The 14083-nt window shown below is 39.6% G+C and overlaps 1 protein-coding gene across 1 annotated transcript in view; it reads left to right on the top strand.

Moving 5' to 3' along the window:
- CRACD (capping protein inhibiting regulator of actin dynamics) overlaps window positions 1-11170 on the top strand; it is a gene marked incomplete at both ends in the record, with an annotated part of 55755 nt that extends 44585 nt beyond the window's left edge. Inside the window, 5 exons of the mRNA XM_080343781.1 lie at window positions 350-532; window positions 2189-5312; window positions 6737-6927; window positions 7973-8138; window positions 11010-11170. Of these exons, the coding sequence (XP_080199907.1) occupies window positions 350-532; window positions 2189-5312; window positions 6737-6927; window positions 7973-8138; window positions 11010-11170 (3825 nt within the window). The remainder of the gene's footprint in view (window positions 1-349; window positions 533-2188; window positions 5313-6736; window positions 6928-7972; window positions 8139-11009) is intronic.
- Between the last annotated feature and the right edge of the window lie 2913 nt (window positions 11171-14083).

The raw sequence follows: 14083 nt of genomic DNA, 5'->3' as shown, positions 1-14083 counted from the left end.
ATGTAGATATTTTTTCCACAGTAAGCAAATTTTGAAATGTCCCAGTGTTTGATGTTGCTTGAAACTCTGCCTCTGACCTACAACTTCAGAGTGGAGCCAAACTGTGAAAAAACTTTGGTTAGAATGGTTTAAGTCATTTTTAAGTGAAAAGCATAACTTTCTTGTTCAAAGTTCATAATTTGTATAATGGAGAAACAGAGTTTGAAATATTTTCTGCTAATAAGACTTTTGAATTCGAAACTGCAAAGGCTTTTTTCATTTGTGTGTGCGTGCATATTATTTATTTGTTTGTTTGTTTATATGGAACAAATAGCTTAATAATGGTTTCTTGTGTTTGGGGTACAAACAGGTCACTCTAGTCAAACCATCTCGTCCAAAGAGACAATTCTCCTGTTCTGGCACAATTGAAACAATCAATCTGGATGCAGTTCCCCAGGCTGTTGCTCGTCTAGACAACAGTGCAGCTAAGCACAAGCTGTCAGTGAAGCCAAAAAAGCAGAGGATGTCAAGAAAGCACAAGAGGTTAACAAAGGTATTGAATTGCTGGCTGAATAGCAAGAGGAGGAGGGGTTGCTTTCAAAGACGGGTACAAAATAACCATAACTGAGTGCACCAGGAGTAGCCATAGACAGAGAGAGGACTCTTTTAAGATGTGATGAACACTGTTAGAGGTAGCTATGGAAAGCCACTTTGACAAATCTTGTGTCTTTGGGGCAAGACAAAATGAATGCTTCTTTCATTTTGTCTTGAAATCAAAACAGAGACCTGAAGATGAAACCCTAGGTGGACAGAAACTGCAAAGAAGTTTTAATATGGCCAGTTGAGACAAATGCTACTTACACCTGAGACACTTCCACTAGGATTGTACATTGGGAGGACTTTCTGATTCTAGTTTTCCTAGTAAAAAATTCAGGTCGTAAAGGTCTGAAGAATATCTGCCACTGCTAATGCTGCTCCAGTACAGGCAGTCAGATAGTGCAAAATTTGGTTGGAAAAAACGTATAGCATGGGTTCTGACAGTGATAATATCATTGTCTGATAAGAAAGAATAAGACTTAAGTAACAAAGCTCTTTCTACAGCAAGAGTGAATTATCAAATCCTTGACTGTACACTTACAGCTTGGCTATTTAGTTTTTAATCCTGATATCTTACCCGTGCTTGTAAGTGGGACAAGACTATTCAACTAGTACAGGGTTCAGGAGAGGCCACTGTCCTTTCTTCTGCACCATTGTGCTTGCATTTATCACTCTTGCAATTAAGACATTAAATATAAACCTCTTGTTTATACAGAATGTTTAACTGGAGCCAAATGATGGCTCAACAAATGATAGCTAGACATGGCTTAGCTGAGCTGTTTTCCTCAAGGACAGTGCTGGGAAGCACTCTTTAGGTGCAGCTTATCTTCAGACCATGTTGCTGCAGGGACGAGGAGTATGCTGTGAAGAAGATCTGTACTCAGTTTATTGCAGGTATTGCACCCACAGAAAACACAAAGAACCAGCAGTCAGCAGTTAGTACCTGCCTTGGTCCAGCATTGCTGGACTCTGACTCTGGGTTGTCTGTCCATGCATGGTCCTGCGCTTCCTGCAATAAAACTGGAGTGTCAGTGCAGCTAATGGTGGAAGATATCCTGGCTCAGGATTTGTGAAAAGCAACCAATTTGCATTTCCCTGAGCAGTGTTCTGTCCTGGCTAGCTTGCAGAGCTCTTTTCTGCAGGCAACAGCTTCAGTCTTTGCAAGTAACAGCTAGATTTGCTATGAAAGAACTGGCAAAACAATGCCCTTAAGCAGGGGCTAATTATTTCAGGCTTAAGGGATGGAGTTCTAAGTAGCAGAACAGGCATAAGAAACTTGCGCACTATTCCTTGGGCTTCTGTAAATTTGAAATGGCAAGTCTCAATCTGGGTCAGCTCATGTACACCAAATGCTGATTCAATATTTAGCATTACACTCTTGTTGGTGTTGGGAAGCCTTATTTCTTTTAAAGGCTATCATCAGAATAGGTGAGAGGCATGGGGTATATGATGATGTGGTCCATAAATTGTGGTGGGTGTGTTGGCTCTGGATCTAAATAACTGTTCAAAAAAAAAAAAAGTTTTGCATTTGAAACTGATTTTTTGTTCACTGTAAAGAATAACAAACCAATAGACAATATTCAGTAACTCCAAATTTGTCTCCCAATTTTAGGGATCACAAAGTTTAACAATAACAGAATTTGAGCCAGATGACCTAGAAACTGAGCTGTATGGAGACAGATATCCAGGTTATAATGGACACATCATAGCACACAAGCTAATCCAGAACAGAGATGAGCACAAACAGCTTCAGCTGGCAGAGGAGAAAAGAATTGAAGATCACTGGGGGATCTTAGAGGCTGAAAGGATAAGACAGATTGTGGAAATGGAAGAACAAAGAGAAATGGAAGAACAGAGGTCCCAAGAACTTGAGCAGATGCAAAAAGAGCAAGAGAGAAGGCGTGAAGAAGAAAAGAGGCAGTATCTCCTTGAAGGAGAGACATCTTTGAAAATAGAAGAGCAAACATGCCCCAAAGAGGAGAGAAGAGTGCTGGAGGCTGAAAAGAGGCAAGAGCTGGAGCAGCAGAGGCAGAGGGAGCTGAAGGAGCAACAGAGACAGGAGCTGGAGCAGCAGAAACTCCAGAAACAAGAGGAACAACAGAGACAAGAGATGGAGAAGATGATGATCCAGGAGCAAGAGGAGCAACAGAGAAAAGAGCTGGAGGAGCAGAAGCTCCAGGAACAAGAGGAGCAGCAGATACGAGAGCTGGAGGACCAGAAGCTCCAGGAACCAGAGGAACAGCAGATACAAGAGCTGAAGGAGCAGAAGCTTCAGGAACCAGAGGAACAGCAGACACAAGAGGTGGAGGAGCAGAAGCACCAGGAATGGGAAGAGCAGAGATGTCAGGAGGAGCAGAAGAGGAAAGAGCTAGAGGAGCAGAAGCATCAGGAATGGGAAGAGCAGAGGTGCAAGGAGTTGGAAGAGAAACAGAGACAGGAGCTGGAAGAATTAAGGCAACACAAGACTGAAAAACAGTGTCAAGAGGAAGAAGAAAGAAATTGGCTGGAAGAACAAAAAGAACTCAGTGAACTACATAAGGAAGAAAAACAGAGACAAGAGATAGAAGAGCTTCAAGAAGCTGAAATTAAACTGAAGCATGAGAAAGAAGTTGAGAGCCTCAAACAACAGAAGAAACAGGAGGAACAAAGGCAGCATTTAAAGGAGAAAGGAGAAAAGGCAGAGAAGGAACAACCCCAGCAATTAACGGATACAAAAAAGAAAAAGGAAGAGCAGAGAAAACACAAGCTCACAAAACAAATGCACATGGAAAGTGCAGAGGATGTGCTACAAGATGAACTGAAGCAGCAAAAGGAACAAAATGAACAAGAATGGAACAAGCTGGAAGAGCAGAAGGTAGACACAGAAGGACAAATTTTTCAGCAAAACCAACGAGAAAAATCCTTGGAACAGCAACAGGACAAGGATCAGTTGTGTTCTACAGTGGCTGATCAGCATCCGGTAGAGGAGAAACTCCAAGAAGGATCAAGATCCCAAAAACTCAAACAGCCAGAAAAAGCGAATAAAACAGCAGAAGAAGCCCTAGCCCAGAAACTGAAGAGAGAAGTTGAGGCTCAGGAACAAAAGCGAATAGGAGAAGAACTTAGATGGCAAGAGGTAGATGAAAGACAAACTTCATCTAGACCTTTCACATTTCAAGTGTCTTCTGGAGATAAACAGATCATATTTCAGAAAGTAAATCTCAGTCCAGTCATGCCCGTGAAAGCAGCAGGACTCTCTTCTCCACCCATCAAAGACTGCAGGATACACACTTCCAGCAAGGGCTCTCACACACTCCCGTCTTCTGTCTGTGTACCCCACACAGCCATTTTGGTTACTGGAGCACAGCTGTGTGGCACAGCAGTTAACCTGAACCAGATAAAGGACACGGCTTGTAAATCGTTACTTGGCCTAACGGAAGAGAGAAAAAATGTGGATATTCCTTCACCAGAGAAGGCTCAGAAAAAAAGCCAGGGCCCCAAACCCAGCAGTAGTAAAATGAAATATGCACAAGAGACATTGAACAACCAGGCTGTACTAGCTGAGTGGGCTTCTATCCGCTCCAGGATCCTAAAGAATGCAGAAAATGGCAAATACAATGAGAGAGACCGAGTAAGTGTCTGCAGACACAGTGATGACTGGACACCCCGAGGGCGAGGTGGTCCTCATGGTAACTTGAGGAAAACCCTCTCTGCAAATGCAAAGTTCTCTATAACACCAGCATGGCAGAAATTTTCAGAAGCCTCAAAACACAGTTCAGATACTGAGAATATAAGTGTGGCAAAAGGCAACGAAACAGGGGCTGTGGGAAGAACCACTGGCTCACCCGCTGATTCGAGGGAGGGTGCGGCTTCCACTTTTAAGGGTAACTTAGCTGAAAAGGCTAAGGAGAAAATGGAAACCCATAGTGAAACGACAGACAACACAGAAGGCTGTAAATTTGCAAAAGATCTTCCATCTTTCCTTGTTCCAAGTTTTCCTCATTCTCCGGGTAAAGAATTACCCCAGGCAGAACTTTCTGGTGCTCTGGAAAATCAGCAGAATAACAGCACAAAAAAGTCAGATAAACCAGCACCAAATGGAGAAGAAAATGTTTCTCCATTTGGGATAAAGTTACGAAGGACGAACTACTCCCTGCGTTTCCATTATGATCAACAAGCAGAACAAAGGAAAAAGAAAAGATACAGTGCAGGAGATAGTTTTGATGGTGTGCCTGACCCGTTAGTTACAACAGAAGGTGACAAAGAATCCTCTGTTTTTGTTGCACAAGACAGCACATCCCCTGGCACAGGGAGACCCCACGTCCCTGGTATTTTAAAAGACTCAAAAGACTCTTCAGCTACTGTGGTGGAGATGTCACAACCAGCGGGCACACCAGTGGTCCTACCAGCCACCGGCCAGGGTGCTTTACCCCCTCATGAGAAACCAGCATGCAAGTCACTGGGCCCACAGAAACCTGCTTTAGCTCCAAAGCCCACCAGCCAGACACCACCAGCATCTCCTCTCTCTAAAATGAACAGATCTAGCCTAGCTGATACGCCAGGGCAAAGGCTGGTTAAAGCTGAATCGGACGGTGGCTGGAGAAAAGAAGACAGAGCAAATGCAGTGCACCACCCCACACCATCCAGTGAGTACAAAAACGAAGAGGAAGAAGTCAGAGAAAAGAAGTCGTTTTTCCCATCTATAAGTATTCCATGGAGAGAAAAAAATGACAAAAAGCCTGAGCCATTGAAAAAAGGTATGTATTTTTCAAAAGTAATTTAGCTATTGTCTGCATTTCCAGAATGAGATACTGGAGGTCCAGAGGAAGACATTTCGTCTTAAGCTAGAATTTTTGTCTGGTATGTTATTTGTGGAGCACCACCACTCCCCACACAAGCACACAAACTCAGTGTGACCAGTGTGGCCTGCTTAAGAAAGTAAACTTCAAGGAGGTAACTGAAATATACCTGTGTTTTCCTTGGTAGAGATGTTACCTATTTAGTCAGAGGGTGGATTCTGTGTTCCATGTATAATGGTGTCATCAGAGCAGAGGGAGTAATTTTTATAAATTACGTTATATTGTTCCTATTTTTTAGGGGAATATTTTCTAGCTTAAAAAAAAATCTTAAGATCTAGGTCGCTTTATAGAGCCTATCCTGGGCAAATTCCCTCTCTAACCCAATATAGCTGGGCACAGGAGTTTGCATTTCAGAGGCACTCATCAGTAATGGGAACCATTAGAGTAGCCATAGTGGCTCTTCAGAGGAGAACTGAAAGCCTCTGTGTCCTGAAATAGTATTCTGCACAATAGTATTCAGAACTAGTATTCAGCATTTAATTGGGAAATCCCAGGTTTGTTTGGTTTTTTTCATTCTTGAATTTTCCAAGCATCAAGACACTTCTAAAAGCAGCTCTTAGTGGAACTGCTGCTTATTTTTTCTATTTTTTTTACACTTTTTTTCCTTTCACTTCCTTTTTTAAATAGGGATTTATGGAAACTGGTTGGAGGCGCAGATGCTGGCCTGGGAGAGCAGGACCGGGGCCGGCTGAGGGTTTTTACACTGAGTTCTGCACAAACAACTCTGCATCCCAGCGCTGCTCCCTGCTCACTCACAGCTCTGTACTGGGTGCTTGCCCCAATTGCACCCAAGTTACATAAAGTCAAATGCTCAAGTGATGATTTCAAAAAAATTAATAATAATAGGAGCTGCAGTTATAGGAGCACATAATTTCAGTGCCCTATATTTGGCTGAAGTTTGGATTTCTTCCCTTAAATATGGCTGGAAAATCAGAGAACTGCAGCACATAGTAGTTGGATTCCTTTCATCAGAGGTGTAATGCTTATGTATCACCTTCACTTAAACATCTCATGTAGTGGGAGGACATGTAGTAAATTAGGCTGTAGCTCGAAGAGTTTGGGGTAGGCTTTTTCAACAAACAAACAAACAAACAAACAAAACAACGAAAAAAAGAGGATAAATTTGGACAGCTGTGTGTCTTGAATTAAGTCTTATTCTTGAGGTGTTTTGGGATTTGACACACAGCCCATGAAGGTCCACGAATGGCACAGCATTCCACGGGCTCAGCTCCAGAGTCTTCGCAAGATAGAGAAGACGTAGCAGTTCATTTGAGACAAGAGATGTGCATTACTTAACCAATTCTTTTCACGTTTTCTTTCAGAAAAACCAGTCCTCCAGAGCAGGCACTCTTTAGATGGCTCTAAATTGATGGAAAAAGTTGAAACTTCACAACCACTTTGGATTACATTAGCGCTGCAAAAGCAAAAGGGATTTCGTGAGCAGCAAGCTACGAGGGAAGAGAGAAGACAAGCCAGAGAGGCGAAGCAAGCAGAAAAACTGGCTAAAGAAAATGTAAACACTCTTTAGAAGCCTGCCCAGTAGAAATACCAATACCACAATTGTAACTTAGCTATTCTTATGATGTGAAAGGGATTCTTTTTTGGTTTGTAAGATTGCATGAAAGCTAAAATGACAGTGAATAGCAAGTATTCATAAAGTCTCAAGTTCCCTTTTACAAAACTGAGACCGCCAGGAGAAAATACTATGTAACACTGTCACAGTTTGAGCGTAAACTCCGATGCCTTAATATCAGGTGGTAGTTAATGGCAGTCACAAGCACAACCACGGGCACAGGTGACGGAACAGAAAAGTTCCATGCAACATGGTTCTTTAAAAGCTTGAGTAAATAAAATCTTAAGCCTTAATACTTGGGGAATAATAGTAGAATACTCGTTTATAGGTGAATTTTAGTAAGTTTGAATTAATTTTTATCATAATGTATTATTTGGATAAAATGTAGACAAATGAAAGAAATGAACTGCCATGTGAAACATTCAAATGCCTGAAGCAGGCACTGAATTCAAGTATCACTTATTTCCTGTTCTCTGAATACCTATTTACTATCCATGGTTATCTATTAGTAAGGAAAACACTTCTACCTACAGTACAGAATTGATGCTACACAAGCAGTGATGCTGTATATAGATCCCACAGATGGTAATAAGGGAAATTATGTGGACAACAAAGTATATTTTGATGTTTGTTATGAGACTCACATTTCTGATGGACACGTGAATAATTACATAGATAACTGGCAGAAGAAAACAGTGGTGGGTGTGAAGTTGCCCATGGATGCACACTGTGTTTCAGTGCTGTATTTAACAGGTAGGGCTGGCTCAAACTATTCAATATTTTGACTGAAATGACAACATGACAAATTTAAGTTTGTGGGGGTTATTCTACAGTCTTTATTAACTGTTAGTTTTAGAAGTATCCGAGTGTTTTGAGCCTTTACCAAAAAATAAAGGTAAGGAAAGTGCATCAAGTGTAAAATCTCTTACTTGTAGCCATTATGTGACAGACTGTCTCATTTAGCAGTTTTCCTTCTCTGTTCTAGGCTGCTGGAAGTAATCAGTCAGATAATAAAAGCAGCAGCAGCAAAACAAGCACACTGCAGAAATCTACAACTCAAGAAGGGGAAAAGAAAATTGAGACTGCTGTGTCAAGACTAGAAAGAAGGGAACAGCTAAAAAAGTCGAACACCCTTCCGACCTCTGTGACAGGTACGTTAACAGACTCAGATCTATTCTAGGAATAATGCACTTCATAAATGGTATTGCATGTTTTTGAGAAAGTGAATGAAAGATTTTTTTCTTCTATACTACCCCTAGAATTACAAATGCATTTGCTTTCAGTAAGGAACAATGCAACTTGTCCCAATCTCATGTGCTGGTCCTTACACTGACCGTAGATAATTTTAACAGATTTTTACCTTTGCACTACTGCCTTTGCTTAAAAATGCCCCAGTTCAAGTCTCCTCAAGCCATATCCAACAGTAGATTTAGAACATGTCTAATGCACATTTTGGGGATTTGTTTTACTGTAAACTGCAACTGCAGTACTGCTTTGCCTTTATTTTGAGGGTTAGCACAGAGGGGGAATGATACTTAACTTCTACAAAGTGTATTTATGTAGGAAATGAAACATACTGTGTTCCAACACCTCCCAGTTTGCCAAGTAGAAATACTCACCCCAGAATATTTGGAATGGGTATTCTTGTTTCATTCAACACTACAAAAACTAATCAATTCAGTCGAAGGTAGCCTGTCACTTTGAATTTAGGACTTCTCCCTCCCAGTCAAGTATTTGGTATGGAAGGTTGGAACCAGAACCTACTACTTTATCTGCTACTTCAGTCAAGCTGAAACAATTACATATTCAAAAGGTGGGCACATTAAACCAAATAGTTCCCCAAAGGGCATAACATTTTGAGGTGGTGTTAAGGCAATTGTTAAAACAAAGACTTGCCGCATATTTCTCTAGCTAACATTAGTCCTAGGCAAAAGGTTTTGGCAAGTGTACAGATAGGTGTGCAAGAAACTGTTTTACAAGCTGCACAAGTAATTACTGTGGGCTTCGTTGAAAATAAAGCCACATGTCAGCTGAATCTATTCAGTACCACTCCAAGCCAAGAACTGTGTAATGCAACTGCTGAAAGCAGATCTGTAACAGCAAAGGCTAAACCAGCACTACTGCGTTACAGACTGTTCCTGGCTGCACAACCCTACGCATGCTGGTATTCTGTTGGTTCAGTAACTGCGCATCCGCACTGCAGCCAGTGCAGATGGCCCTGATGACTTTACTTGAAACATCTTGGGTTGGAGTAGATGATCTTTAAAGTTCAACTCAAACCAGACCTTATGTAGATCTCCCAAAACCTTCCTGCTCCGTTAGCCCGCTTCCAGCATCCAAACTGGCCTTGGAGGTGGGCAGCTGGAGCAGCTTTACCGTATTCCTGTCAACCTGTAACAGGGCTCTGCTGCAGCCCTACCTCAAAAAATTCAAGACTGTTATGTTATGGTGTATGTGGTCAATTCTGGTAGAAATTAAACTCTAGAACAATAGATGATACCAAATTAGATCAAAGAAGGGCACAAACAAATTGTCCTTGGCCAGTCTGTGTGCACTAGAATGAGAGTTTCAGGGGGATTTCTTCGTGAGTTACCTACAGTGAAAGCAGAGAACTCTGTTAGCCCTAAAGGAAATTGTGACTGGACGTCTGTGTGATCACTGGCTACATGTGGAGCCAGGTAACCATTATCAACTACACAAATGTATTTATTATGGATGGTGACATTGATTTGGATTTCCCACAGTTAGGGGAGCATTTAGGGGAGAAGACCAGGCTCTAGAACATGTTTAAAATAAAAGTTTGCCAAGTTCTCCTCTAAGGACATTAATAAAAAAAACAAACACCCAAAACTTGAAGAAGTTGGTATGTTTCAGACTTGCACTTGAGCCTTGTACAACAGGATTTGATAACAGGGTGTAACCTTTAAAATAGCATAAATTACCATAACCTTTAAAATAATTAGGTTTTCAAAGTGTCTGTCTACAGCAATAGCTGCTACTGCTATTTACTTAGAGCTAAAAATACATGATTAAAGATGTACTAAAAGGAAAAATAAGTAATTCTTGCTATCCATGCAATTTTAAAGCTTTTTAAAACATTCGAAAAGTGAAACTGAAACGCAACTAAAAGTAATTTGGGCTGAACAGGAACATTTAACAAAATAAGCTTTTCAGCTAATAAAAAATAAAACCTGTAAGGTGGGGGGGATTAGTGAGGAGATACTTTGTAACTGAGATTTTTAGAGTTCCTCCATAGGTTTCAGATGGGGTTTATTTCTGTCCAGGCTGCCTTCAGGGGCATTTACTGTCTCAGAATTAGACAGGCTTCCCACCTGACTTCTGCAGTGTACTTCTACAGCTCTTCTCTGTAAAGGTACTTGTTAGAAATCAGTTGCTTATTCAACACATTTTCTTGCTGAGATGGCTGTTTGTCTTAAATATACTATTTTAAAGAAAATGTAACAAACAGCTTTAGGAGAAAGCTGGTTCATTTCTTCTTCAGGATGGTCTCAGGGGAGTGGTTGACTGAGGCAGAAAACTAAAGGACTGCTTTCTTCTCTGTGCTTATTTAAGAACTCTAATCTGAAAAACTATCTAAATCCTGCTGAACACAGTTGGGTTACACATGTTCAGCAGCTGCATTACCAAAGAGCAAAAAAAAAATCCAGCTTTATTTCCCATTGTTCGCTACACTGCACATGTAATTAAAATAGTTTATGTAAAGAAGACAACTGGCAAATTGAAAATGTTTTCTCTGGAGCTCATAGAGAATGAAAATTTTATTCCTATTTTTGTGAGTTACATTACTTGGAGTCACCTCTGAAAAAGGAAACTCAGCTCCCCTAACTTTATTATTTTGCAAATACAATAACTAAAAGGGTTGGAATTAAATATGAAGTGTTAGGTCAGAACATCTTCACAGAAAATAAACGAAATCTCCAGAATCCTGCAACAAAGTACAGGGTTCAACTAATGTTTTGGTTTTGTTTTTTCTCTTCCCCTCCCCACCCCACCAAAACCAGTGGAGATTTCAGATTCTGTTCCGTCAAACCCACTGGCAAAGGAGGTGGCCAAGAGATTCTCTACACCTGACACCAACCCCGTGTCAACAGAACCAGCCTGGCTTGCATTAGCCAAGAGGAAAGCAAAAGCCTGGAGTGACTGTCCACAGATCATAAAGTAAACTGTAAAATTCCATCTCTCTTGCTGACTATTAATTGCTTTCTTTTTATTTATTTAGCTTTTTACACGATAAAACTGAAGATGCATGCATTGAAGGACTGAAAACTGAACTGATTACCATTTTGCTCTAGCTCACTGTAAAGTCTACTCAAGTCATATATTCCATTGCCTTGACAAATAGCTAAATGAGGTCACGGCAAAAATTTCAGAGCCAAACTTTATCAAAAATTTAAGAATACTCAGATACTGGATGTAAATTTCAGTATCACAAAAAGGACCAGAACTTCAGTTCAGAAGCTGTGAGTATTGTTTTGGCATTGTAGATCTCTGCAGTTAAGTGGAGATCTCAGAATTTATTTTCAATACTCCATTGTTGAAAATTAAGGCAAGATGCATGTTCCCTTGTCTTACTCTGATTGCTTTAAGTGTTAAACTGTATGAACTGTCAGTTCTACCTGCTGTTTGAAAGCTTCTTCCCTAATGAAGAATTCCAGGAGATATCTTTCCATCTGCAAATGATAAGTAGAAAACTAGTACCATCCAATGTTGAGGTAACTTCTTCCCTCATAGGATTAATGCACTATGTCTATACTCCCTTACTCCTGGGAAGAAAAAAGTTCATCCTACTTAACAAAAAACCACATTATTTACACAAAAGTCAGCAAGTTTTCAGAAAGAAGCCAGTGAGCCATTGTTTCTTCTAGTCATTTAAGTGCATCACTGTTTATGCTTGGACATATTTAAGATGCACAGTGATTGCTGATTACAACTTAAAATCCATCAACTAACTGGAACTAAAAGAAGTGAAACTACTCCTGCGCTCACGTAACTGTAGAATCAGTCCCAGTAAGTTCCCACAGGAGTAAGACTTGAAGTTAACTTAGAACTGAAAGCTAAGTCAATGAGAGTCTCAAGAGTTTTAACTCTGCATTCTTCCTGACTTGACTTTACTCCACAAGTAACTTCAGGTAGTTGAGATGACTTCCTGTACTTTGACCAATACAGCCACAAACTTCAGAAATAAGTTTACTTACCTACCCCATCTCAAGTATCTGCTGTGGCAGTTGAACACTTTATTACTTCTTGTAACTAAAATAGAAATGCTCACCCCCTCCCTCTTACAAAAAGGGATAAAGTCCACACTGTAATAAAAATGTTACTATCCTCAACATCTCACAGAAATAGCTAGGATTACCTTTTAAAAAGTCAGCCCAGTAAATAGATCTGTAAGACACCTGAGTTTGTTTTACAAGGAAGTCTTTAACAAATTTGAATGTCTCCCTTTTACAACCACAAGACTCAAAGGAACCTTTCAGCTTACATCATCATAAAGGGAGACATTTTCATGAGAAGTTGCATCATTACAGACTGATACCACATATGTTTCATGGAAGCATTTTAGCCAAACTGCTCTATGCAGCATGAGAAGTAGCACTTTAAATCATGCAGAAAACAGAATGAAATCTGCCATATCCTTCTCTTCCAAGAATCGACAAGGGCTTGTCAGCAAAAGCCATTATTGAATACACCCTTTCCCACCAAACAGAAAACCACGGTTCACTATCATGGTTACAACAGCACAAACACAATGGACATGTTCAATTGAGTAGATGTGCAGCAGCAAGATGGGGGTTTTTTGGGTCTCTTAAGCCATCAGTTTTGCTCAGTTTCATATTTAAAACCAGAATCTCTAAAGTAACTTTTTACCCTTAATATAAGTGTTTCAAGTGTCTTATACAGAGATGGGGCAATGCTGCTCTCAAATGCTTGGGGAAAAAAAACCCAAAACACTTAGCACCTTCAAAGTCAAATCTCTGCCAGCTTATCTGGAGAAAGAATCAGGCCTATAATTATTTTTGTTCTGCTAGCACCACAAATTAGTGCTTAAGTTAAATCTACACTTTTTTCGAGTTTATAAGACTGCAGTATGTGTTTGTAATTACAAGAACTAAACTGCCTAAAATCCATCTTTATGATTATTGGGAGAAGGAGCCAGGCAGAAATACAGAGAAGATGAAGTAAATCAGGATTAAAGAATTAAGGATACTGGTATTCTGAAAAACATAGCAAAATTAGGTGCTGTCGTGCATGACATAAGGATGCAATTTTCCAATACAGTAAATTTATAGTACATTGAATAGAACTTTCATTAAGGATGGTCTTAATCTAAAGCTTCAAAGCAGAGGTTTTTTTCAACCATAAAGGTATCTAGTGTAATAATGGAACTGTATTATGTACAGTACTTGGTGGAAACATTTCTAAAGTGTACATGTTCAACAGTGACATTTCATGTTAAATTAACAAAAAATTGCACTAAATACCAATGAAGTGAAGTGTTACTTTGCTTTAGCTTTGTTGCAACCATTTCTGATAAAGTGTTGGAAATCTGTAAAAATAAAACCAAAACATTACTACTGAGTTTAAAACAGCAAAAATGTTTTAAGAACCGAACAAACCACTATGTAGTATATTGTCTCAATTTTTTGTAACTTATACACACAAAATACCATTTCTTCTGAAAGGTTATGTACAATTAACCTCTATGTTCATATAGTAATGTATAAAAACTATAAGATGTATAATTGTGGGGTATTTGTTGTGTACTTTTTTAATTTTTCAAATGTTTTAAAGTGCAATTGTTTATTATACTAATGTCATTTTAATTCTTATTAAACTATAACCCAGTCAAAATTATCTAATCAATGATGCATGTATTTTGTGTCTCCTTTTGCTAACCACGTAGTTCAGGTTCGCTTTATAAAAAGAACTTTTTATAGTGCTATAAGTGTCTTGCCTCTGCATTTGTGCAAATGACAAAATGGAAGAACCAGATGTGATGCAACTTCTAATTTACTTTTTAACTCAAGATTTTAGAATTCAAAGTAAACAGCTCATGAGAGAGAATGAGATAATA

Source organism: Nesoenas mayeri (genome assembly GCF_963082525.1).
Source record: "Nesoenas mayeri genome assembly, chromosome: 4".
NCBI lineage: Eukaryota > Metazoa > Chordata > Aves > Columbiformes > Columbidae > Nesoenas > Nesoenas mayeri.
This window is presented reverse-complemented; position numbering and strand designations above follow the sequence as displayed.